General features: G+C 36.7%; 2 protein-coding genes across 4 annotated transcripts in view; one reads left to right on the plus strand and one right to left on the minus strand.

The window, feature by feature from the left end:
* LOC121381424 (zona pellucida sperm-binding protein 3 receptor-like) overlaps positions 1-23,294 on the minus strand; it is a 40,714-nt gene that overhangs the window by 6,288 nt on the left and 11,132 nt on the right. For all 3 annotated transcript variants that reach the window (XM_041510737.1, XM_041510736.1, XM_041510738.1), the window contains exons 4-9: positions 21,056-21,238; positions 20,108-20,290; positions 18,835-19,017; positions 15,305-15,573; positions 2,045-2,224; positions 1,542-1,683 (exon numbers count right to left, since the gene is read on the minus strand). In XM_041510737.1, the coding sequence (XP_041366671.1) occupies positions 1,542-1,683; positions 2,045-2,224; positions 15,305-15,573; positions 18,835-19,017; positions 20,108-20,290; positions 21,056-21,238 (1,140 nt within the window). The remainder of the gene's footprint in view (positions 1-1,541; positions 1,684-2,044; positions 2,225-15,304; positions 15,574-18,834; positions 19,018-20,107; positions 20,291-21,055; positions 21,239-23,294) is intronic.
* LOC121381425 lies at positions 4,768-9,950 on the plus strand. Its single transcript, XM_041510739.1, has 2 exons — positions 4,768-5,147; positions 5,524-9,950. Exon 2 carries the CDS (start codon positions 7,323-7,325, stop codon positions 8,811-8,813), a length of 1,491 nt encoding a protein of 496 aa, XP_041366673.1. The 5' UTR covers positions 4,768-5,147; positions 5,524-7,322; the 3' UTR covers positions 8,814-9,950.

Below are 23,294 nucleotides of genomic sequence, written 5' to 3' on the forward strand. Positions count from 1 at the left end.
GTGTCATCATTACTTAGCTTCGTATTCAGTTAGTTTAGATAGTTTATCGTAATTGCACTTCGTATCCCTTTTTTTTTATAGGTACAGTTGTTTAAATTAAAAAAAAATATTTTTCAAATATGATCAGATGCATTGGTAATCATCAAATATAAATACGAAGAAACCCGACAAAGGGAGATAATTTAATCATGCACTTTTACAAAAAAAGTAAATACGATTTCTATATTTTGACTAGCTAAAATACAGTGAAAATATTACTTTTCACCGAATAACACTTTTATGGTTTCCGTAGATCTATATATTTAATTGCTATGCGTGTGTGTGTGTGTGTGTGTGTGTGTCTATATATATAGAGAGAAAAAGGTGTGTATAACTTTATCCGCGTTTAGGACCTTCGGTTAGTTTTAACCACGCCTCATGCATGGTAAATTTCGACTTTTATACGCTAGTTAGAAGATAAATGCGATTGAATGAGTTATACGCTCATTTATGTATATCAAAACTAGTAACTAAGTATTGAATCCTGTAACACGTTATAACTATTGTGGGTTTAGATTTAGAGTTTCCAATCTGTATTCTTTGACTTCTTTCACATACACTAATGTGATACCAAGCAACGCTAATAACAAGTTAAGAATGGCCAATCGCTATCATCATTTAAAAAGAAGTGAGGTACAAATTAATTATCTGTTTTCATTTGATTCTGCCTCATAACCAATGAATAATCATTATAATAGTGTTTAAAAATTATAATAATTAATTCTTCATAATATTATTTAAGTGTAATACCCCAGCGTTGAAATATGCATAACGTGCTTTCGGAGACTGCAATATTTACTTGCTGCTATATAAAATACATTCGTTTTTGGTCTATTTGCAGGACGAACACTTTGCCTATATGCAAAAAAAAAAAGAAGACAGACATGTTTTATTTAACGACGCACTCGACACATTTTATTTACGGTTATATGGCGTAAGACATATGGTTAAGGACCACAGATATTGAGAGAGGAAACCCGCTGTCGCCACTCCATATGCTACTCTTTCTGATTAGCAGCAAGGGATCTTTTATATGCACCATCCCATAGACAGGATAGCACATACCACGGCCTTTGATATATCAGTCGTGGTGCACTGGCTGGAGCGAGAAATAGCCCAATGGGTCCACCGACGGGGATCGATCCCACACCGACCGCGCATCGAGCGAACGCTGTACCACTGGGCTACGTCCCGCTCTTTGCCTATATGCGTACCCGTTTGTATGAAATGTATACCATCACGATCCAACATTGAAGCAACATCTACCCACAAATCTCCATAATTGAAACTGAGTTCGACGTTGAGGTTTAATTTGTGGGAGGCGTTGGGGGGATGTTTTGAGGAGAGTTTATTGTTATTGAAGGCGAGGTGGTGAGGGGATTTTGTTGTCATTGTACTTGTTTCAGTATTTGGTGGGTTGTGTTATTTGTTTCTGTTGCTCAGTTTTTGGTGTGTGTGTTCGGTTGATGTTGGTTTTTATCAAATTAATTGATTGCAGTTACCTAATCCTTCGAGGCGTAACATCATCGGTCCTTTTGGTCTACAACCGCCAGGAAATCCTCCACAGACTAGGTCGATCCTAGTTCCATTTGCGTAGCGGTTCATCTCACCCCAGGAATTCGTACCATACACAGGAAACGTCAGCTGTAAAGACAGTAGCAAATATTTCATATTACAACACTTTTCTGCAAAAGTACGTTAAGTGTGGAAACGTCAAGCTTCCATTCTTTAACGCAAAGCATGAGAAATGAAACCTGCTATCCTTTCAGTTAGCAGCTATGAGTATTTTATATGAATCCTGGTATACCGATTAGATCAAAAAGGAAAAAAAGGAAAGAAAAAGGGAATCCACCAAAATGGGATAGGATTGCTAATGATGCATGGCATCGCAGGTGTGTATTTAAACCACTACTAACACCCATCTACTGTAAAACAGACAAGGATTTGTTTTTGTTCTTGTTGTTGCTTTTCTTCATGACGTTGAACGACCATTTTTAATACTAACCGATCTATCGACAATTAGTCCGATTCCATCCATGTTAATATGAAAATATCCTACTGGTCCACAAAATCGTTTGCAGCCATCAGTATGTGATGCGTATTTATCGTATGCTTCACCGTAAGGCCGAACTGTCCCGCTGTATGTTTTCGTATATGTTGAGTCTGTTCGGTTCACTTCCATATTCTGTAATTATAAAACAGTTTCCAATTATTCACAGGCATGAAGGTCCAACATGAAAGAAATGTTTCTTAAAATGTATTGCACTTTTTGTAGCCAGCTTCTGCTTCATGAAAGGGGTGGGATTTTGCTCAGTCAGTTGAGTGCTCGCCTGAGTTTTTTTAATCAGAGGATCGAACCACCTCGGTGGATCGATTGAACTGATTGAATTTGTTTGTCCTTCCAACCAGTCCACCACAACTGTTCAAATGTCATGGTTTGTGCTTTCCTCTCTGTGGGAAAGTGCATATAAAATAGCCCTTGCTGCTAATGAAAGTATGTAGTGGGTTTCCTCTGATGACTACGTGGCAGAATTATCAAATGCTTTATATCCAGTGAGTAATTAATCAATGTGCTTTAGTGGTGTCGTTAAACGAAATAAACTTCAAGTTTAGCTTTAAAAATATCCAGAATTTCAACATGTATGTTAATGAAGATTTTTACTTATAGTGTATACCACTAAAATGTATCCCAAGTTGAGAAGTGGAATACCAGAACAAAATATTTTACGTCAACAATTAAATGATTTTGTCGTGAAATGATTTTGTAAGTTTAGTTATTTCTTTGATTTTCCCATGAAAAATACGTTGTACAAGTATTTCATAAAGCAGCAATGCAAGACTATACAGCTAACAGGAAAATTCGCTCTAATATACACGGGCATCATATGGTACATGGGGCCAATCTAAAGCGGACTTGGCAGCATAATCTGACTTGTTCATTTCACCCCCTGCGCATGCTGTAACCTCACCGTGGTGCAGGGGTGTAACATTCTCTTTGAGAATGGCCAATACAGCACAAATTGAAATTTTGAGTAAAAGTCAGTATCTATCTGTGATATTTGTATTTTTGCACAGTTCAATACACTGTTTTTATTTAAATCTTCAATTTTTATATTGATGTTGATCATCACCTTATTTGTTTGCATTACCATAGTTTGACACCCAATAGCCGATGTATTTTTCGTGCTGGGGTGTCGTTAAACATTCATTCATTCATTCATTCTTCATTTCCCCTGAAGCAATGAGGCACCCAACAAACATGATGTTTTATTCGCAAAAAAAATAAAAAAAAGACTAATCGATGACAACGGTGTCGTCCCATTTTGTCGAATTCCCAACTGGTCGAAATGCCAATTGGTGGGAAAATAAGTATTCGTCTGCTATATAACCACTACCTGATTACCTGTGTATGTAATGAACATGGCCTCTTCATGCTGCAGTGATTGTGACATTGTGAGTGTAATATTCTGAAAGAAACTGCTGCTTAAGTGGACATTTGTACTTGTATGTGTACTTGAAAGAATGAAAATTTTAATATGTTGAAATTTTTTTGCTTTTTGTGAAAAACATTTTTTTAGATGGAGACCTTTTTAAATTATTTACAGACATTCACTACATTCAATACATGGGATTATTTCGATAGTTGTCATATTTGCATACTTTATGCGTTAATCGATATCTATACCATCTATACAATAATAATCGGTTTCCAAATAATCTGGAACAGTTCATTATAATGACTGAGGTAGCAACATGCATGTCAGTAAGACCATTGAACCAAATCAAAGACTATGGATTGGCAGAAATTTTTTCTCAAATGAAGTTTTTCATCATACTAGATGGAAATTAGAATGGGGTTCAACTAAGTTTACTTTATTGGGAATTCGCTTCTCTTTAAATCTAAAAGACATAGTTAAAGATAACTTTGAACCTAAAGTATTAGAAATAAAAAGTACAATGAAAATCTGGAGTGCACGAAAATTGACGCTATTAGGCAGACTCACTGTTTTAAAAACATTAATAATACCCAAAATAATACATTTACTAATCTCATTACCAACTCCATCTGACAAATTAGTCCAAAAGTTAAAAAACAGATTTTATAGTTTTATGATGATAATGAAATGGGGGTTGAACATTTTCAGGCGCTAGGCGCCGTCTATTTTTAGCTTAAGTCATGGGACTTTCCAAGACTATTTTTAGAAACTGAGTCATGGGGTCAAAGGCTCCGCTATGCGAAGCATTATAGTACATCTAGAGTTCGCCGATATCCGTCGTAGTGTGTGTTGTCTAATATTTTAAGTACATTGCAGGTTATAGTAGATTGCTTTGAACAATGATTTAATGTGACAGTTAGTAACAGTATTTAATCTGTGACGGACAGTGTAGTGTAATCAAACCGACCAGCGAAAACTAGATCACTGTACTGCGGTGACTGGCCACTCCAGTCCATATAATAACATTGATGCAGCCAATATGAACTGTTATTGTAAAGACACGCTTGAACCTCAGTTGAGGTCACCAACGGGGTGTGTAAACAAAATACATTTGAAACGACGGCTGGCATCTAACATGTTGTTCATAACGTGTAACATCAAATTATGATCTGCCTTTACCAGATGGCCGAGTCTATTATGAAGGGGTGATTTTGAGTTATTGTTAAGCAGTGAGATACGTTTTAAGAGTATAATCTAACCTGTCACCCCTCTCCTTATACTGATTTACTTTTAATGGTATTAATCATACTAGCCACGTTAATAACAAAATAAGATGGTCCAACATTAAATAGTTAGGTCAACAATCGCGTCTCGCTTTATTGAATGGGTTGGTTTAGCGTCATTCAAGCATCGTGTTTCCACATGTATGGGTGTGATTAATTTTACTGCGCATGAAAAAAAGAAAAAGAAAAAATAAGGTATTAAGACTTTTTGATTACAACTATACACATCTTTCCAGAAAGGAAGTCTATTTTACAAAACGTTCATAAGTTGTGTTATTAAAAATAACAATAAATTCTTCAGTTTGCTCCAATGAAGAAGGAACTTGGAATATACTACACAAGAAGAACTGGTTTGAACAGCACTACGAAGCAAATGCCATTAACAAAAGTAAAGTGTTTTGTTTGTTTTTGTTTTTGTTTTTTTTGTTTTGTTTGTTTTTTAAACACCATCAGAGCACATTGATTTATTAATGATCGGCTATTGAACGTCAAACATTTCTAATGCCATTTAAGGTGTGTTTAAATAATTTTATATATACGTACCTGCATATATTATTATAAATAATGTTTTATATGTAAATGATATCCAATCTGGTGTATTAGGTTAAAATACAGGGTTGATAATTTAAGGCTTCTTGTGTGTTGTTTTATTGTTGTTGTTGTTGTTGTTGGGGGGGGGGGGGGGGGTTACATTAGAATATTTTCAACACAGAAGCAAAACAATTTGTAAAGTAGTGTTTAGCAAATTGATTATTATATTTCAGCATGGAAGACAAAAAGAATTGTTTGGATACAGTGACGTCAGTCCAAGAACTTGATAAGTGGGCTCAGGCTAACAATTACTCTGATGATGACGATGTCAATCTTAAACGGATTGAGTTATTGGCTAGACAGTTGACAGTTCCCAACAGAGAGAACATCCGATCTGGATATGTATGTGATATATGCAATCACACGTTTAGGTGGAATAAGGATCGTTTAAGACATATCCGAACGGTTCATGGGGATGAAAAGTTTGAATGTGGAAAGTGTGGACACAGTTTCTCACGGGGTAACAACTACAAAGCTCACAACTGTCAACCGAGAAGGAAGCGACCCTGGTCTGACGTCGAATCAGTGGCAAAGCGTCCCTGCTTGCTTCCAATCGATTCTAATATACCTGCACGTTTCGATACTTGTAATTTTTGTGGTCATTACAAGTGCTTACCCCCAGGAAAGAAATTCTGTGAAATGTGCAATATGAAGGGAAGGGAATGTTTTCAGTGTCACCGGCCTCTCGCTGAACGATATTACAGCCAAAAAAGAGAGACGAAATCAGACTGGAGCAGGCATGGTGGAAGCTCTTGAGGGAGCAGTATCCACCACAACTTTACTTCCCAACCAAGCTAACGATGTAGACATTTTACAGTTTTTGGCTGATGAACAATCAGACATTACTTCTATTTTGCATGATTTCCTGATGGCGAAAACAGGTATGAAATGGTTCTTAACAATAAAAATTAAATACATTAAGTATGATGAAAACAATGATTCCATTTTGGCGGAACCGGTACTTCGAAGTACTAATTTTATAACAACAAATTCTTCTGAAATAGATGAACAAGTGGCAGAAGCATATCAGAAATTATACTCTGCCTCACAGGAATTCCAGGCAGAGGGTAGTGGATGGATAATTGATCATATCATACACCTAGAAGTACATACCGCCGAGTATACACCACTGAGTGGTAGTAGTTACATGCCACTTCCCAAAGAATTGATAGCTAAAAAAGCTATCTTGAACATAAAAAATGATGATCAAAAATGTTTTCTCTGGTCTATTTTAGCAGCACTTCATCCAGTCTCATTTAAGAATAATGCCAACGTGGTTAAGAAATACATCCAATATGAATCTGAGCTTAACCTCCATGGAATAGAAATACCAATTTCACTATCACAGATATCTAAATTTGAAAAATTAAATAACATTTCAATCAATGTGTTTGGATATGAGAAGGATGATGGTGTATTTCCACTACACACGAGCCGAATTAAAAGTCAGAATGAGATCGATTTGATGTTACTGAGCCAGGGAGAAAAAAGACACTTTTGTCTTATTCGAAATTTTAATAGGCTCATGGGAGCTAGAACAAATCATCGCGCCCAAGCCTTCTACTGTCGTTCTTGTTTACATGGTTTCAGTAGCAAAATCTACTAAATGATCACAAACCATACTGCAATATACATGGTCTTCAGAAAGTCAGATTACCCGAAAATGACACAGAAGGATGGGTGAGATTTAAAAGTGTTCAAAATCAGCTTAAGGTTCCATTCATAATATTTGCGGACTTTGAGTCACTCACTTAGAAAATTCCTGGGTGTATGAATAATCCTAATGCCTCACACACCACTCACTACCAAAAACATGAACCATCTGGCTTCTGTTACAAAGTTGTTAGCTCAGACCCTTCATATTACAAACCTGTGGTTGTATACAGGGGGTCTGGTGTGATTACACATTTTATTGAAGCCTTATTACAGGAAAGTAAAGAAATTGGGAACATTTTTAAAAATAGTAGAGCCGATGGTACTGACAGCAGAGGAAGAGAGGGCTTATCAAATGACTGACACGTGCCATATTTGTCAGGGGAAACGAGGATTTGAGTGTTTTTTAGATCCAGCAACAAACGGGGACAATGCACACAATAATCATAAGTTACGAAACCCCTTTAGCAAGGTTCGAGATCACGATCACTTGACTGGGGTCTACAGGGGAGCCGCCCACAGTAAATGTAATTTACAATATCAATTCAGAAAGAATAAAGGAAAAAAGAGTAAACTGAATGAATTCTTCATTCCTGTTGTCTTTCACAACCTCAAGGGATATGACAGTCATCTGATCATGAAATATTTGAATAAATCAGTAAAGCAAAATCTCAGCTGTCTTGCCAACAACCTGGAAAAATACATTTCATTTTCGGTTGGTAACTTGAGATTTATTGACTCGCTTCAGTTTCTGAATGCATCACTAGACACTCTGGTCAACAATTTGAAAACTGAAGGTAGTGACAAATTCAGACACCTATCAAAAGAATGTTCGAATCAGAAGCAACTAGATTTACTTTTAAGAAAAGGTGTTTATCCCTATGACTATATGGACGATTCGTCTAAATTTGATAGAACTCAACTTCCAAACCAGAATGACTTTTTCAATATCTTGACAGAAAGTGACATTACAGACGCTGACTATGAGCATGCACAAAATGTATGGTCCACATTTGAATTGAAAAACATGGGTGAATATCATGATTTATACATGAAAACTGATGTTCTCCTCTTGGCTGATGTTTTCGAAAACTTTCGAGATTTATGTCTTGAATACTATCATCTGGATAGTGCCCATTATTTCACTTTATCCGGTGTTGGGTGGGATGCCATGCTTAGAATGGGGAACGTTCAACTTGAATTACTGACCGACATAGATATGCATTTGATGATAGAGCAAGGTCTGAGAGGAGGCATTTCAATGATATCAAAAAAGTTTGCCAAAGCTAACAATCATTATCTGGAAACCTACAACGAAAGGAAACCATCAACTTATCTCATGTATTTGGATGCAAATAACCTATATGGCCACAGCATGTCACAATACCTCCCTGAGAGGGAGTTTCAGTGGGTTGAAGACTTGGACAGTCTCGACATTATGAATATAACCGAGAATTCAAACATAGGCTACATTCTCGAGGTAGATTTTGAATACCCAACGGAGTTACATGATAGGTATAGTGACTATCCTTTGGCCTCTGAATCCATGTCAGTCACTGATGACATACTTTCCCCTCACTCACATAAGTTGAGAGAAACACTTTGTCTTACAGGCCGACCTGTGAAAAAATTAGTTCCAAACCTGAATGATAAGAAGAAATATGTCCTCCATTACAGGAACTTACAGTTCTATTTGAGTCAGGGATTAAAATTGAAAGAAATCCATAGAGCTATTCAGTTCAAACAGTCTCCATGGTTAAAACCCTATATTGATTTCAATACAGAGAAGAGAAAGCAGTCCAAAAATTAAACTGAGAAAGCTTTCTTTAAGTTGATGAACAACTCTTGCTTCGGTAGTAGCATGATGAACGTGCGAAAACATGTGAATGTGGAGCTAGTCAATTCAAAAAAACGTTTAAAAAAACTCTGCGCTAAACCTACATATGAAGGGTTTAAAATCTTCATCTCTGATTTGGCTGCAGTTCACCTCAAGAAAGCCACTATCTTTCTCAATCAACCTATCTACGCTGGCTTTTCAATTCTAGACATGTCCAAAATAGTTATGTATGATTTTCATTATAACTTCATGAAAACAAAGTATGGGAGCAAAGTTCAACTTTGTTTCACAGATACGGACTCTTTGTGCTATGAGGTTGAGACAGATGATATCTATCATGACATGATGGGGCATGCTAATTTGTTCGATAAGAGCAACTATGACCCATCACATCCTTTGTTTTCTTTAACTAATGCTAAAGTATTGGGTAAAATGAAGGATGAGCTTGGGGGTTCTGTCATGGAAGAATTTGTGGGTCTTCGACCAAAAATGTATTCAGTCTTGTATGAGGGGAAAGAGAAAAAGACTGCTAAGGGGGTAAACAAAACTGTAATAAACAAAACTCTCAGGCACAATATGTACAAAGATTGTCTGTTTGAAAATGTTCAACTGAGACACACAATGAATCGCATTCAGAGTGTTAGTCATCAGTTATACAGTGTAGCAACTAACAAAATAAGCTTATCGCCCTATGACGACAAGCGCTATGTGCTTGACGATGGGATCAATACCATGGACACTACCGCACACGACCTATACAGGCTACACCCCCTTTGTAAATTATATGTTCTAGTGTATTTAAATAAGAACCACTCCATTCCTTTTATAGTATTTTGTTTATAATTGATATGAGTATTGTTATCATCACGCTTGGTCAACATGTATTTCTACAGATGTGTAATGAAACACAATAACTGCACACTTCATCTGAGAAGATGTCCACACGTTACATTGAGCTAATAAGATTATTAGTGTGTGGTCCTCTGAATGTATAGTGACATAGTATGTAATCATTTTAAATATGTATCAATTATATATGTATCCAGTATACCAGTTTGACTGCAATATTACTCTGTACATAATTTTGTATAATAAATGTTTTGATATTGATTTGTATTGCTTGTTTTGTTTAACCTAATTGACATAATAATTATAACAAACAAGAGAACATTACAATACATAATATTTATTTCCTCACTAATAGTCACATTATACATGTGAAGGGGATAAATTCCAACTGTATTGTTCATGTTTTATTCTGACGACAATGAACAATAAGTCAACATTTATTCAGTGTCTGTTTCATCACCACTAGGTTCATCTTGCTCACTGGCTAAATCCTCTGCCTCAGATAAGTCCACGTGTGAAAGTATGTTCTTTACAATGGGCTTCATCATTGATTGTATCTTGGTCTTGAGACTATCAGGGTCTGTATCTGGATCCATTGTTCGAACCTTATCCACAATAGGTTTAATGAGAGAACCGTGGCTAAAGTAACTCGTACACAGCACAGCATGGGCAAGTCTATCAAGAAAAGCCTCCTCCCAACATGTTCTCAGTTTTCTTTCAATCCACCTCTCTGACCGCCCGTCTTCCTCATATTGTTACCGGCCTCGGTGGCGTCGTGGCAGGCCATCGGTCTACAGGCTGGTAGGTACTGGGTTCGGATCCCAGTCGAGGCATGGGATTTTTAATCCAGATACCGACTCCAAACCCTGAGTGAGTGCTCCGCAAGGCTCAATGGGTAGGTGTAAACCACTTGCACCGACCAGTGATCCATAACTGGTTCAACAAAGGCCATGGTTTGTGCTATCCTGCCTGTGGGGAGCGCAAATAAAAGATCCCTTGCTGCCTGTCGTAAAAAAGAGTAGCCTATGTGGCGACAGCGGGTTTCCTCTAAAAAAAATGTGTGTGGTCCTTAACCATATGTCTGACGCCATATAACCGTAAATAAAATGTGTTGAGTGCGTCGTTAAATAAAACACTTCTTTCTTTCTTTCCTCATATTGTTCTTTCTTGGCAACTATTTCCTTCTGACAATACTCCAGTGTCTTTTCCCACAAATACTCCAACCCTTTCACCTCAAACTCATGATCATTTGTATTGAATACAGTAGGAACAACATCATTTCCCTTTGTAACATCAACTTTCTTATCTTCAACTTCAATCTTAGCTCGTTTGGATAAGGGTTCACCTTCATTTTCGGGGCACCAAGTTCTGACATGTCTTTGCAAATCATTAATATTCTCAAACACAATGCCACACTCATCACAGGAAGGCATGTTTATATCTGTATCAGTGTTCTCGGTATCACTAATGTTAATTTGATCTTCAGGATTTGCTACTGGGGCGTGTGTGATGTACACAGGCTGAGTGATAACATTCAACTGAGATGATTCCCGGATTGATGATCTTTTTTATAGTAAGAACGGTCTCTCTGTTATGACTATCCAGCACATTAGGTCGAAGTCTATCTTTTTCACTTGTTGATTGTCGCAAGTCGATAGTAAGATTACCATAAGGTCTTTGAACTGCTTCTTCATAGACTGACATAAAACGATCACTATTATTGGGATAAATTCTTCTGGCAAACAAATGTACTTGTTGTCTGTCCACAGGAGAATTAAACAAAGTCACATAATGAGAATTCAGCGCAATGTCACGTGATCCCCTTCCTCTTGGAAATAGGTTTTGTAACAGCAAAAAATTAATTACATTCTTATGGTGAGATGTGCGTGTAAATAGCTGTGATATGCGTTTGTCATCCTTGGCCTCGGTCATGTGATCATCCAGAATTAAAACATTGTTATTCTGTGCATCAAAATAATCTCCGTCCTGTAGGTTGTAGGGTATACCTTTAACAAACTGCACTTGAGGTATGGCTTCACGGATAGTGTCGTATAGTGGCTGCCACTCTGTGTAACACCATATGATTTTGTTGGGTGTTGGCTTAATGAGTCCTCTCTGGAGTATTTGATATATAAACATAGTCTTGCCACACCCACTCGGACCAACGAAAACAGCATTAGATGGAATAGTAAAATGAAACGGCTCTTCTTGTTCAAGTGATCCTGATCCTGATGTATAGTGAACATGTTGATGATCAGAAGGCATCGATGGTGGTGGTGGTGGTGGTGGTGGTGGTGGTATATATGCTGCAATTGGTGGTGGTGGTGGAGGTGGTGGTATATATGCTGCAATTGGTGGTGGTGGTGGAGGTGGAGGTGGTGGTATATATGTTGCAATTGGTGGTGGTGGTAAAAACAGATGAAAATGCTTCTTATGCCTCAGCATAGCATCCTTCCTCGAAAATGTTTTCTTGCAATCTGGACACGATATGAATCCCATGGTGTTTGGCTATAAACTGAAGTCTGATAATAAATTATTTGCTATTTATACTTGCTGGAGATCTGTTTCTGGTATCCAGCTGTAAAATTTTTTAGGATAGCCCATCCACTTGACAAACACTTCTTTTTCTCCCCTTCTCTTTCTCCTCTTAAGAACTTGTTCCACTTTCCACATGTTATCATCTGTTTTGAAAACGTGTTGTAATTCATTTCCATAGAAGTTACCATGTATGGGGTCATCTGCATAATCCTTAAGTTGATAGATGGGGAAGCCATCTCTGTAGTAGCGCCTTCTGACAATAAATATTTCTTCTGTCCATTTTTCTTGATAATCTCTTTGAAAGGTGTATCTCAAATGAGAAATTCTAACTTGGTCTCCAACACTGAATTTGAAAAGTTTCTTTTTGGGTTTTGACTTTGTTTTCAAGGGATCAATGTACTGTTCTTTCCACACAATGGCTTCATTTTTCTCACCTATGTCTGAAGGCGTACGTTCATTCAGTGACCTATGCGCTCTATTATTGTAACCGTCCACTAGATCTTGCAGAACATCCAGGTAGTAATAAGTCTGTTTATGAGTAAAGTATCTATACATAGCGACCTTTAGAGTACGTAAGACCCGCTCGGCATAGGACGCTTTCGTTTCATTTTGAGTGACATAATAGTCTATACCTTTACCTTTTAAATACGTTTTCACTTTATTGTTATTGAATTCACGACCTTTATCTGATCTTATGAGCCCGGGAAGAGGTGCAGTGGTGAATATTTTCTTTAATGCTTTAATAACAGATTCGGGTGTCCACCCACAGATATCTAGTAAATACATTGATAGCTATCAACAGGAATTTCACCCCGTCATTATCAGATGTGATAGTTGACACGTCGGCTAAGTTAATATCCCATCTTGCATTCAACCCAGTGGCAACCAGTCTATTTCGTTTGAACTTGTAGCGTACTGATCGCTGAAGTGAGTAAGCATCCTGTGCAGCAAGCCACCTTTTGATGTGATGTATACCAATGTCAAATTTATGCTCCTTTTTCACGATATGATACAGTTTATTTACTCCTGAAAACGAAGCTGGGTGTTTAGTGTTAAAATAAATCTCAGACAAATACTCTTTCCATCCTTCAATGGGCATGGTTTTAGATTAAATGAAATAAAAACGAATTGTTGATAGTATTTATCTACACTCTAGCGGTCACTCGCTTACAATACCATCTGTTTACACACCCGCTCGTAACCTCAACTGAGATTCAAGCGTGTCTTTACAATAACAGTTCATAACAATGCAATACATCTCGGCTGCAACATTGTAACTATAATATAGAGTGGCCAGTCAACGCAGTACAGTGACCTAGTTTTCGCTGGTCGGTTTGATTACACTACACTGTCCGTCACAGATTAAATACTGTTACTGACTCTGTCACATTAAATCATTGTTCAAAGCAATCTACTATAACCTGCAATGTACATAAAATATTAGACAACACACACTACGACGGATATCGGCGAACTCTAGATGTACTATAAGGCTTCGCGTAGCGGAGCCTTTGACCCCATGACTCAGTTTCTAAAAATAGTCTTGGAAAGTCCCATGACTTAAGCTAAAAATAGACGGCGCCTAGCGCCTGAAAATGTTCAACCCCCATTTCATTATCATCAGTTTTATATGGGAAAATAAACCAGAAAAAATAAAACGTGAAACTAGAATTCAAGATTATCAAAACGGAGGATTAAGAATGATTAATATTTCAATTTATATAACAGCCTTAAAATCAACATGGATAAGAAGACTACTTACAAATGATTCAAAATGGATACATCTTTTTTCATATTTACAAAGGTATCAATACATGATTTAATTATATATGAGGATCAATTTGTTAGCAAGAAAATGCAAAATATAAGTAATCCTTTTTGGAAAGATGTTCTTGAAAGCTGGACAAAAATTCAATGTGAAGAAATCATTGAAAGTATAGACGACATAGTTGGTGTCAATATTTGGCACAACAGTAAAATATTAAAACATAAAAATCCTATTTTCTGCAAAAAGTATGCCGAAAGGGAATTATTTTTATAAATGATTTAATTGGTGTACATGGTGGCTTTCTAACTGTTCACGAATTTATGGTGAAGTATAATATAATAACGAATTTTTTCAGATTGTACGTCTTTAATTAAAGCAGTAAAATGTTTCATTGAAAAATATGGAAAATTAAATTGTCAAACTCTGAATTTTTTCCCTAATTATAAACCAGTTTATCCACAAAATTTAAAGCAGATTTTAAAAGAGAAACAAGGTTGCAAGGAACAATATAAACTGCTATGCAAAACATCACAAATGCCAAAATCACAATTAAAATATCAGGAAAAAGGTTTTAACTATTCATTAAGAGAATGGAAAATATATTATAGCATACCCTTTAAATGTACTAGAGATACAACTTTGCGGTGGTTTCAGTACAGAATATTGCATCGAATACTCGCAACTAACCATTTTTTATATACTATTCACTATATAAATACCAATAAATGTACTTTCTGTAATCTGCTGCCAGAGACAATGGAACACTTATTCTATGATTGTCATTTTGTTAAAAGAAACTATGGAAATCTATTGCAAATTGGATAACAAATACTATGGGTGAACATATTACTTTTGATAAACATATAATTATCTTAGGTTTGCCTAATGAACAAAACAGCAGTGTAGTAAATTGGATGATTATTAATATAAAATATTATATTTATTCTATAAAAATGCAAGAACAAAAATTGAACTTACGATCATTACAACGGACAATTAAAAACAAATTAGAAATTCAAAGGTGTATTCTGCTTAAAAACTGTGAATACGAATATTTTGAAACATATTGGAAGAAATGGTATAATTTATTTATCCTGCCTTTGGGGTGGTGCATATAAAATATCCCCGGCTACTAATGAAAACAATGTAGTGGGTTTCCTCTCTAAGACTGTATATCAAAATTATCAAATGTTTAACATCCAATAGCCGATGAATCATAAATCAATGTGCTTTAGTGTTGTCATTATTCAAAACAGAAATGTACCACTTGGCTACGTCCAAACCGTATGTCTCGTGCATGTGCATGTACCTGAATATTAACTCGAATTTTGTGGAAGTTAGTCTCTCCATACAGAATGTCAGTTTCAAGTTTCTCTCCACGACAGTTTTCGTTGCTCTTGCTTGGTGTTTTTCCATCGTTAACCCTCACCAGAGACACAAATTCGGTGGGTAAGCCAGTGAGCATGCCGTGACAGAAGATCCTCGCTTTAGCATTTTCATAAGCAGGCGGGTAAATCCAGTAGTCATCATCACCGTACCCATTGTTACACGCCTTCACTTCAGAACATGATCGGATTACTGAAATTTGATAAACGTTAATTTACCAACACAAGTAGCACACTAGTACATCATGTGATGCCGCTGAAATTCAATTTTTTTTTTTTTTTTTTTTTTTTTTTTTTTTTATCTCCTTCCTTCGGACAAACTGACATTCAGGCAGTGGTAGGTTAAAAACCCAGTCAAGTAACCCTCCCCCCCCCACACACACACTTCAATGTCGTCACGCTAGAAATTAACATATGATTAATAACATGACCTGGACGGTGAGTACACCTTGGCATGCACGCATCTATACATATACCCCTGTAAACGTGTGCATATTTTATTCATAAAAATAGAAGACAAATATATATATACATATATTTTATATGATAGATAAAATTTCACTTAATTTTTGGTGTCAAATGTTTTGCTTACAATTTTTAATCTGTTGCTATTTCGGCAATATTTGACTTACGGACCTACAATTTTCACTGGATGTGGCAAGTATCCCTGTTAGTCTGGAGGAATTACCACTTGGATGTGCCAAATTTGACATACAGTTATCTGCAGACTCACATCAATAATCCACCGGATGCCATCCGGGTGCCTTTGAGGAATTTGAAAAATACAAGATAGCGGCCAAAATAGTGACCAAATCGGTGGAAATGGTCATAGCTTGCTTATTATTTAATAGAGAACAACATTTCTTTCATCTACCCGATGTATGCAGAAGCCAATGAAGACATTGGTGCCACGGAAATTCATATTTGATAAATGAAAGAAAAGAAAGAACGAAATGTTTTATTTAACGACGCACTCAACACATTTTATTTACGGTTATATGGCGTCAGACATATGGTTAAGGACCACACAAAGTTTGAGAGAAAACCAGCTGTCGCCACTACATGGGCTAATCTTTCCGATTAGCAGCAAGGGATCTTTTATTTGTGCTTCCCACAGGCAGGATAGCACAAACCATGACCTTTGTTGAACCAGTTATGAATCACTGGTCGGTGCAAGTGGTTTACACCTACCCATTGAGCCTTGCGGAGCACTCGCTCAGGGTTTGGAGTCGGTATTTGGATTAAAAATCCCATGCCTCGACTGGGATCCGAACCCAGTACCTACCAGCCTGTAAACCGATGGCCTAACCACAACGCCACCGATGCCGGTATATTTGATAAATGAGTCACATAAATACAAGATGATTGTCAATATGGCGGTACAAATTGAGAAAATGGCAATACACTGTTTATTGTTTGGTACAGATGAGTAATTACTGCGTTTTAATCGTTGTTTTAGTTTCAAGGAACACAATGAAAGTACTTCAGTTCTTCCGTACCTGTTTCTTTTAATGAATTCAAGATGACAGCCAATATGAGTAAAGAACCGAGGAAAAGTGAACTGTTAAAAGTAACAGACACACAAAAGACCTGTTGGTTTAAATATAATGAGCTATAATGAGTAGTAATACTTTGACAGACGTAGAATGCAACGTAACACTATATTAGAGTGACCCGTCATTCGTTCATTTTTAATGCAATGAAATGTAAGGTCTCGGGTAGTGTTTTGTGTTTGTAGTGGGCATGGTACAGCGTTGTTAATTTGGAGTGGCATGCGATGCTGTTAAGTGGTCTAGTATTTGTTTTAATTATTCCCAGAGTGTTGGATGTCAATATGGTACATGCCAGCTATAAGTGTCAATTTAATCATCGTCGTCACCATCCTAACACCTGTCGTCGTCTTCCACTTCATCTGGAGTCGGAGGTTTTAGAATGAAACAGTCTTCTACAGAACATGGAGCAACTGAGCTGTGCTGATTTGCAGCTACTTGACAATAAAGGACAAGACCATCGGGTCATCTTAACACCTGATGGTGCGGACTGACTTTCTTGTGGAACAGTTAGGAGCTGCAGGGATTTGAAATGTCCATCTTTCACTCATCCATAGTAACGTGCATGCACCATCGACGGATCAGTCCAGATTAAAGCCTATACGAGATGAGCCCTTTTACATTTTATTAAAATAGCTGTGGAGATAAAGACAGATATGGTATATTAGGCTTTATGAATGCTCCTCTGTTCTCTGTCATTGAGACCGAAACTTTGTATTGAACATCAGATATTTCACAGTCTGATCCCATTGCTGTTCTAGCAAGCCGCAATGCATGGCGTTGCCTCCTTCATGACTGTTCCCTAATCTGATTCCAATTTTGTGAAATTAATATTCCCCTTCCAGGAATATGTCCGCTTTTGTCTTCCCAATGCCATAGTATGATTCATTCTAAATATCGAACTATTATCATTGCACATGCTGTCCTTTCAACAATGTGTCTACCATAGTAGTGTGCTCAATGGTGATAAGCAAATGGAGGACTTGAATGAATCACAATGAAGGTTTCTGTTCCATTGGAAAACAGGAAAATGTCTGTGTGGAAGAGCCATGACCTTAGATTGTTACGCTGTGGATTTTTCTCCAGTGAATCGACAGTTATGAAAAATAACCCAGAAGAAAAACGACCGCTAGATGGGTTTAACAATGCTTTATAGTAACCCAAATGGTCATGTTGGAGACCAATCAAATACGTCATTAACATTATCAGTGAAAAGTCAACTTGGGAATGGACTGCACCAATACGATGGACCCTTTTAGTCTCATTGAACCAAACTAGTGACCCAGATAATACAACAGTGGAGTGGATGGCCTTCAAATTGGTCATGTCTTCTAAATTTGCTGGTGATACTCTTCTCGGTATGTTTCTGTCACTGACGTAGCCCAGTGGTAAAGTGCCACTCGAAGCACGGTCGGTCTGGGATCGATTTTCGTCAGTGGGCCTATTCGGTTATTTCTCGTTCCAGCTAGTGCACCACGACTGGTATATCAAAGGCTGTGGTATGTGCTATCCTGGCTCTGGGATGGTGCATATAAGATACCTTGCTGATATATATATATATATACACACACACACACACACACATACGCACACGCGCACATACACAAACACATATAGATAGATAGATAGATAGATAGATAGATAGATAGATAGAGAAGATAGATAGATATATAAACAGATAAGATAGACATACAGATGGATAGATATATGGACAGACAAATATATATATATATATATATAGATATATGGATGGATAGATGGATAGATGGAATGATAGATAGATAGATAGATAGATAGATAGATAGATAAGACAGACAAGACAGACATATAGGTAGATACACATATAGATAAATATAAAGTCCGGCGACTTACAAGAAACATTTTCTAGCTAGCAAATGACTTACAGCTGCAAGCTATGTTTGTCCACGTGGCGCCAAGCTGACACGTGATCGAGCTAATGCCATTTTTAGGTTTAAAGCCCGGTTTACACCGGTACTTCAAGATGGTGCCGTATACTGTCGACGTTGTCAGTGGGTCAAATAGTGGATCACTGTTTGTAAAGGTAGGAGGAGGACTGGTGCAGTTTTCTGTTGAATACATGTATATCACATACTATAGTTCGATCATATGACATAAATGAAGCACTTTGAACGAGACATACATATACTCATGTATATGCATATACATATACAAACTATTATACTTTATTACGACATCCGTCATACGGGTAAGAAATATAAATATATTGGTGTAACATCTGAAATTATTAGACAATTTAATCTTATATAATAAATTGAACGTGATACTTTTGGGGCAGAACCATTTTACATACTTTATGACCCGCTTCGCACTAACGCCCTACGCAGTTCAGACATAAGTGTGTGAAGCATTTCTGTGCTTCATATTTGCATGGAGGTAAAATTTTATCATGTTTAATTTTTTTAAATGCCATGTCAATAATAATTTCATTAATATAAAATACTATGAAATAACAATCAAACTCGGGGTGTTTTTCTGGAAACATATACACGCTATAATTTAAGGGAATTCCCCAGTCTGTGGTTCGGCTTTTCCCGTCAATAGCGGAATGAGGAAATTCTAACATTCGTTCATGCATTAATCAATTCATTATTAACAACTAACGTATAAGTAGTTATTTTATTAATATAAAATAAAGAAACTGCTGAAATGGTATCTCTTTTTTAAAGCATTGCCGAAAGTAGTGCAAAATTGATATTCGTGCAGATATGGACATCGTTTTTGTCGTTTTTTTTGGGGGGTGGGGGGGGGGGTGGGGTGGAGGGGGGATTATTTACAGTCATCTGACATTATTTGGAATAATCCAAACATTTACAACAATACAGATTTTACAGATGGAAATTATAAACCATGGTAGTGACCTTGTTGGTACTAGATATAACGACAAGACGATTTCGCAAACATACAAACTGGCGTTACATAGTTTAGTTTACGCCGGAATCTGTTCTTAAATCCACAGCATTTTAATTGAGATTGACTTGATTAACATACGGAAAAACAAGAGCAACAAATTACAAGGAATAATAAATTTTCTTTAACACAAAAGGTTACAAAAGTTTCAAAAGAAAGAGTTTCATCAGATATTAATTAGCTAATGTTTAAGAATATAAGAATTAAACCAGTTATTAAGTCACTTACCTTTACAATCTATACTTGTCCATGTAGCGTCTACACCACAGGTGATGGCTGTGACGCCATTTGTAGCTGCAAACCCGTGTCTACATTCATATTGTAAGGTTTCTCCGTACGCTGTGGAAACTGTTGATGGGTTAAATAGTTTATTGCTGTTTGTAAAGGAAGGAGGGCTGGGGCAATCTGGACCTGAAAATATGAAGTGAGACGTTTTATTCAAATGGATGACATAAGGTTTTTTTTATGTCTCAGAGGCAAATCAGTCACCATAATCAAAGACATATCTCTGCACAATATTGAGTCAAAATGGATTGTTTTGTGTTCGATCTAGGACTGCCACTCCTCAGAACGAATGAATGAATGAAGTTTAACGACACCCCAGCACGAAAAAGACATCGGCTATTGGGTATCAAACTATGATAATGCAAACAAATAAGGAGATGATCAACATCAATATCAAAATTCAAGATTTAAACAAAAACACAGTGTAAAGAACCGTGCAAAAACACAAATATCACAGATAGATACTGACTTTTATTCAAAATTTCAGTTTGTGCTGTATTGGCCATTCTCAAAAAGAATGATACACTCCTGCACCACGGCGAGGTTACAGCACGCGCAGGGGTCCTCAGAACGATTCAACATGTTCATGCTGTAGGAGGATTGACAGTAACAAGAGTGGTTTGTCAAATCTACAATATTTGTGTTATAAAAACATGTTATTTCCAAAACTTGTGTACAGAACCACTGAAGACAAAATGATGGTTTGGTAATTGCTAGGTTAGTTTGTTATTCTTACTGGAGATTTTTGTTTCATAATACATTGAAACCAACGTGTCACAGCTAGTAATAACGGCAGCGAAAGGATGGCCGTGCATAACAATAAATAACGGAAAACACACAAATCCAAAGATCAACAACTAACACGCCCAGTAGAGTTAATAGGTCACTTACGTTTACAAGGCATAGTTGTCCATGACGCGCCTAGATCACAAGTGATGTTTTCGACACCATTTTCAGCAACAAATCCTGTATTACATCCATATTGTAAAGTAGCTCTATACACTGTGGAAACTGTTGATCGGTTAAACAGTTCATTGCTGTTTGCTATGATAGGAGGACTCGGGCAGTCTGGTCCTGTCCAAATAAAATTAATCTCTCAATATGCCTTGAAAAACACCCCAGGGATGTAATAAAACATGAACAAACAAATTCAAGAATGTTTTAATTATTAAATGCAACTTTCATTTTACTAAACATCTCAGCTGCATGCTGATTAAAAGTATAACTATACACTGCATAGCGAATGTATACTTCAACGACGTATTTTAATTTTATGGCAAACAAATGTATTATTATTTACAAAATGAACACTAACAAATAACTCGTTTCAAAGATGTAGTTGCGTTTGCTCTGTAAATATTTTACTGTGCATATAAAACATTTACACAGACGTCCCTGATTTTGAATATGAATGAATTAATTAATGAATATTTAACGACACCCCAGCACGAAAAATACATCGGCTATTGGGTGTCAAACTATGATAATTCAAACAAATAAAGTGATGATCAACATCAATACAAAAATTCAAAATCCAAATAAAAACAGTGTAAAGAACTGTTGATGATTTTGAATAGTGCTACCATATGACTATCCTTAGTACAATGGTGACTTGCTTCTGGCTACATAACTGGGTATATTCTCTCTATTTGACGATTTTATATTATATTGACAAGCGTTTGTCACAACAATGGCTACTTATCGCGTGTGCGAAATGCAGTTGTAATACAGTCCTGGCAAACTCCCCCACTCTAGACGTATGTACTCCTTTATTTTTGCCCGAATTAAACAAAAGTTTCCGGATCTGGATACCAACATTTATTTATATTAGCATTAGTTCCAAGGAACTATATAGTGCCAAAGAACTATATAGGGTTGCAAACAAATCACTACATCACTGACATGATATATGACATTTGGTCCTACGACAAAACTGTCGCCTGTGACTCTGTTTTAGGGTAGAGGAATTCATTTTGAACTACATCCAGATAACCATGACATAGAAACATTATTTAAATACAAGTTGGCCACTACTAAAACAACGGTTGTTCTATAAGAAGAGTTATATTTATCCCATTTACATCAACTAAGCAAGGTTTTTGTATTACTGATATATTTTTAGTGGTTGAGGATTTCAGCCTTCTGCAGATATATTTGATTAATCATTTAAATCCAATAAAACAATAAAGACGGTCGCCACGGGTAAGATGTGGCATTATGTTACATATTATTTTACCCAGACTATAATGTTTACTTCAAATGCATGGTTTTGGGCTGCAAGGAATTCAGTTATTGTATCCACTTTTTAATACAGAGCAATTTGATCACTGTTTGAATTCAAGATGACTATCTAAGAGCAACCAGCTAAGTTTTTATCCATCTTTGGTAATATTATCAACAATACCATATAAAATAGTAATTCATAAGCTGACTGCTATATCCTGTTGACATGGGATACACCAATCTAGACGTAATGTTGTCTATAATGTCAACCTTACTCTGATATTCTGTATGGAATCCTGAAAACTGATTTTTTAAAGACCTTGATTTTTATTGTCATTTTGACATATTAATAGGGTGCTAAATAGAGGATAATAAACGATTTTCCAGTTATTATCAAATTTATGTCCCGAGTGAAATAATTTTCAGTTGTCACGAGCTTTGCACGCATGAAGTGCATTTTAAGTTTATACTCGTAGAACCAATTTATCCAAATTTGATTATCCATTTTGGAGTACATTCATAATTTATTTGATTGCTAAAACGTATTACCCAATGTTACTAGCTAAATAATATGCTGGATTACAGATTGTAGGGGAACATCCAATATATACTCTTCAAAAGAAGAAACGCAAAACCACATTGTCGTAACATTTGGAGAATTGATTTAATTATTGAATGGTGAGTCCGATAATTACCAAATGTTGCAGGATTGTTCACAATTCACTCTAGTCCATTGTGAGTAAGTGATAGGACACACCACCAAGGTCAAGGTCATCTGGAGTCAATACCGGGTGTGGCCTCCGCGTGTGTTAACAACTGCCTGGCACCGCCTGCCCATTGAAGCAACCAGAGTACGGATGACGTCCCGGGGGATGGTGGCCCACTCGGCCTGCAAGGCTGCTGCCAG

Source organism: Gigantopelta aegis, chromosome 9 (genome assembly GCF_016097555.1).
Source record: "Gigantopelta aegis isolate Gae_Host chromosome 9, Gae_host_genome, whole genome shotgun sequence".
Classification (NCBI taxonomy): domain Eukaryota; kingdom Metazoa; phylum Mollusca; class Gastropoda; order Neomphalida; family Peltospiridae; genus Gigantopelta; species Gigantopelta aegis.

Coding starts and splice junctions, on each gene's coding strand:
- LOC121381425 (XM_041510739.1), top strand. CDS start 7,323: ATGGTACTGACAGCAGAGGAAGAGAGGGCTTATCAAATGACTGACACG.